General features: G+C 53.2%; 2 protein-coding genes across 2 annotated transcripts in view; both read right to left on the bottom strand.

Annotated features, from left to right (window-relative positions):
• The window catches only part of Tssk2 (testis specific serine kinase 2), a 1,368-nt gene extending 865 nt beyond the window's left edge, over positions 1-503 (bottom strand). The window contains exon 1 of the mRNA XM_021185579.2: positions 4-503. Coding sequence (XP_021041238.1) covers positions 4-365 — 362 coding nt within the window. The 5' untranslated portion in view covers positions 366-503. The remainder of the gene's footprint in view (positions 1-3) is intronic.
• Positions 504-3,405: 2,902 nt separating this feature from the next.
• The window catches only part of Tssk1b (testis specific serine kinase 1B), a 1,679-nt gene continuing 1,047 nt past the window's right edge, over positions 3,406-4,037 (bottom strand). The window contains exon 2 of the mRNA XM_021185578.2: positions 3,406-4,037. Coding sequence (XP_021041237.1) covers positions 3,598-4,037 — 440 coding nt within the window. The 3' untranslated portion in view covers positions 3,406-3,597.

Genomic DNA, 4,037 nt, shown 5'->3' with positions numbered 1-4,037 from the left:
GAGGAGAGCTGGCGGAACATCTTGCGTGCCACATCCTCATGCAGGGCTCCTCGGCACTTGATGAACTCGAGGAGGTCGCCCTGGACGCCCAGCTCCATGACAATGTAGATGCGTCCATCAGAGGTCTCAAAGATCTCGTAGGTCTTAATGATGGAACGGTGGTTGACGGTCGCCAGGATGTCCATCTCCCTAGGAAGGAATCTCTCCACAAAGTCAGTGGGTGTTTTCTTGCGGTCTATGATCTTGACTGCCACATTGAACTTGAGGCGCTCTGAGTAGGCAGATTTGACTTTTGCGTAGGAGCCCTTGCCCAGATTGATTCCCACGATGTAACCCTTCTTCCTTAGGACCGCCGCATCGTCCATGCTGCCAGGAGCGGCCGGTGCCGCCGCCCTCTACATCCCCTCCCCACACGGGCCAGCAGGCATTGTCCTCATTCCCACTGTGGGGAGGCGTCTGGCTAGGCTGGGCCTGGAGTGGAACGCTCAGCACTGTCACCAAGTGACCAGCGAATGAAGTCATAAAGCTGGGCTGCTGGGAGTGGGGACTGGGCTTGGGGGAATGGGACCCCTGGATGGAAGCCAGGAAGGCCTAGAAGGAGCAACCCCTCCCTACCCACTGGAATGAAGCTGGCATTCAGACTTGTGGTAACCATCCCTAGCCCATTTTCTTGCTGTGGCTTCGTTGTCACCAGTGAGGCCCAGAGAGAAGCCTTACAGGTCCAGTCTCATCCCTGTTTCCCTGTTGGGCCATGGGAACTGGTCCTGTGTCGGCCCTCACTTCATTAGAGCCAAGTCCCTGCCACTTCTTTGGAGTTTGAGGAAAACTTCCTATGAGTTTGTATCAGTCAGTGGAAGCTGCCCAGGTCCAGTCAGTCCAGTGGTTGGTCTAGTCTACTGGATGAAAGCAGTTCCATGTTTAGGGTCTTTGGGCTACAGAGTGGGCAGATGAGGCACATCCCTGGTGAACAGGTGTGTGTGGGTGGGAGGGTAGGTAGTACAAGGGGATATACTGAGAGTTCACGTAGGCATGCTTGGGAGGGTGTGGTGTGGAAGATGGGGAGGCTCTAACCAGATGTACAAGGTGGTGAGGTACCCAAGCAGACAGGTGCTGAGAATGGTAAAAAGTGTAAGTCAGGAAAGGTCATGAGCTTTTTTTTCTGCAAATGATGGGCAGCCCTTATAGAACCTGACTCCTTTTTAAGGTGGTTGCTGTTAGGAAGAGAAGCTAATTGGCTTTGGGATGCATGTGGAACCTCAGGGCCTTGAGCCAGAGCAAGCATCTGAGGGTCAAGGGAGAGGGGAGGGTTAGGAAGAGCCAACCTGGGCCTGGTTAGTGAGGAGGGGACTGTGTTAGGCTTGGTGCAGGATAGCCCAGGGATCGATAGCCCTTAGCATTGTCCATGGAAGCAAGCTTGGAGGTTTTGTGAGCAAGTGAGCCAGGGCGACATGAAGTGCTGTGGCAGCGCTCACTGTCCACAGTGCATGGATGTATGTGTGGCACGGTAGCATCCTGTGCACACCCCCTTGGCTCCCTTAGAAGTCCTCTGCGCACTCTCACATCCCATGGGAGGCTTAGACTTTCAGTGAGTTGCCAGAGTGTGAAGGTGTTGTGTTCCGAGAAAAAGCAAGAAGGCCTGTTTCTAGATGGGGAGGTGGAACAGAAGACATCAAACAGGAAGTGACATAGTCAGATGCAGAGTGGACAAGAGGGAGAAGATGATATGGGGAACAAGAACACACCATAGAGGCCACCTTGAAGTCCTAGTCCTAAAGCCCCTGAGTGATGCACACAGCAGTCTCCTCATTGAATTCCAAGCAGCCTCAGGCCATCTTGGTGTCTTCTGTCTCCCAAACCTAGCAAGACTACAGAGATGAAAAGGCAGATGCCTACACACTTCTCAGCACACCCCACCAGCTAGCCCCATGTCCTAGAGCCTTCTGCCCCATCCAAGTTTCTTTGTGGCACTTCTCCAGTCTCACTTGAGTGTTGCTCATGGTCTGTACTATGCCTGAACCCTGGATACTTGGTTCTCGCAGGCACAATTCACAGAAGCAGGCTACAGAGTGTAGCTTGATCCCAGAAGGCTGAGGAGGACAAAGTCCCTTGGCTGAGCCTGGGGAGATGGGCACAATTTTCAGAGGTGAATTGGCAAGTATGCTTATGGCACCCGTGGTGGGGTACAGGGATGAGGGGGCATTGATGGGCAGAAATCCTCTCTGAGCATGGGAGGATATAGCCTGGGTGTCGCTGTGAAAACTGGGAGGCAATGGGTGGGACAGGCACAGTGGGGCAAAGGTGGGCTGGATGTGGTGCAGGTGCAAGAAGGTCGCATCCAGGAACTCACTGCACACTACTTTTCTAGGGTACTTGGCATTGGTGTCTTCCCAAGGAAGAGGCATAGGTGGGCTCAGGGTTAAGATGAGTCTAAATGTTTTTGGTTTTGTGTATTAAACCCTTTATCTTCTATGAGGTTGCCCAGAGTGAGGTGAAGAAAGGGGCCACAATGGCAAGGTGAAGATTGCTTGGGACACGATATAAGCAAGGCAGGCATTACATGGAAGCCAGTGGTGCCAGGTGCAGGCCATGCCCATTCGGAATACCAGTAGCTGCCTTTCTTGCCCATAGGGTTAAGACATGCTGCCAGTTTCGCTTTGCAGAGGTCAGCTTCCAGCTCTGCTGTGGCATCTCCTCTGGAGCTGATTGAGATTGGAGGGGAATGAGATGCAGTCAAAAGTTATACAGGGCTGTAAGACATACTTGGGTTAACTAGTGGAGCCCCCTACTCCTGGGCTGGGAAATGGTGGTATGTAGCAATTTAGGGCACAGTTGAGAACTGAGTGCCAACTGGACAGGGAGAAAATGTCCAATGTTGGACAGAGCTGAAAACCCAGCTGCTAAGCAAGTCCCAGGAGGTACACTAAGGCTGGTCTGTGTGCCTTCTGTATTCTCCCCAGCCCCTCACAGGCAGATTTGTGCAGCCTGAAGCCCTGGGGTAGTGATGAAACACCTGCCTTAGACCCTGAGCCCTGATGGAGGAAGCCGTTCTCCTAGACAAGGAGGACAGGGCTCTCTGCTTCCAGCCCTTCCTCTATAGACAGCCAGGTTCATCCTTCTTGGACTGTCCTCCCCGGCCTTCTCTCCACCCTCTTTGCAGTTCTCAGCCTCCCTCTAGAAGTTATCTTCTTCATTTAGCTATTTTCTATGGCTTCTGCCCCTCCCAAATCCCTCCCCCCCCCCAACCAGCCTCTCACTGTGTAGCTGCCTCACCATGGCCTAAGGATAGTCTGCACTTGGGGCACAGGAATGGATTTCCCTACGAGTGAGGATTTGCAGTCTAATAGGAAGACAAGGCGAGCCCAGGACTACAAGGATCTGGGCAAAGACATTCACCTTAGGTTGTGCACCAATATAGTGATTTATTGCTTCTTTAGCCGTGTGAGTTACCAAGTTCAAAGGGGGGGAGAAGAAAGTGACGAAAATAGCTCATCCGGGAGTGTCTTCCTTCTCTCTCTCGTCCCTTGACTTCTAGGCTCAGGCTTCAAGCCATGAGCTCTGCCTCATTCCCTGCTGGCCCCCTGGGCTGCAAGAGGCTCACTAAGTATGTGTCTCTGAAGGCTGTTGGGGGTGCCCTTCCTCTGTGTCCCTGTTCAGTTCGCTGCTGAGGCCCACGTTCTCTGACTGCCTGACCACCTGCAAAGTATCTTCCTGGGGTTTTGTCTCAGACTGGGCCTCAGATCGTGCCTCTTCCCTAGGCTCCAACTTGGTGGCAGACTTCTTATCAGCACCAGGTTCAGGGATCCATGAGGGCTCAGTGGCCCGGGAGCTTTCCCCCTCCTTGTTGATGGCTCCAGAGGACAGACCTCGTGCCTTGGGCTGCACCCAGCAGTGGTTAAGGATCTCATCAATGTGCAGCCGCCGGTTGACATCTGGCTGTAACATTCGGTAGATGAGGTCCTTGCACTCACCAGTCAGGTGTTTAGAGCGTGGAAAGTTGACACGGTGCTCCTTCTGGATGCGCAGCATCTTTTTGATGT

Source organism: Mus caroli, chromosome 16, assembly GCF_900094665.2.
Source record: "Mus caroli chromosome 16, CAROLI_EIJ_v1.1, whole genome shotgun sequence".
NCBI classification, from domain to species: Eukaryota; Metazoa; Chordata; class Mammalia; order Rodentia; family Muridae; genus Mus; species Mus caroli.
Note: the sequence above shows the minus strand (reverse complement) of the source record. Positions and strands in the feature narration are given on the sequence as shown.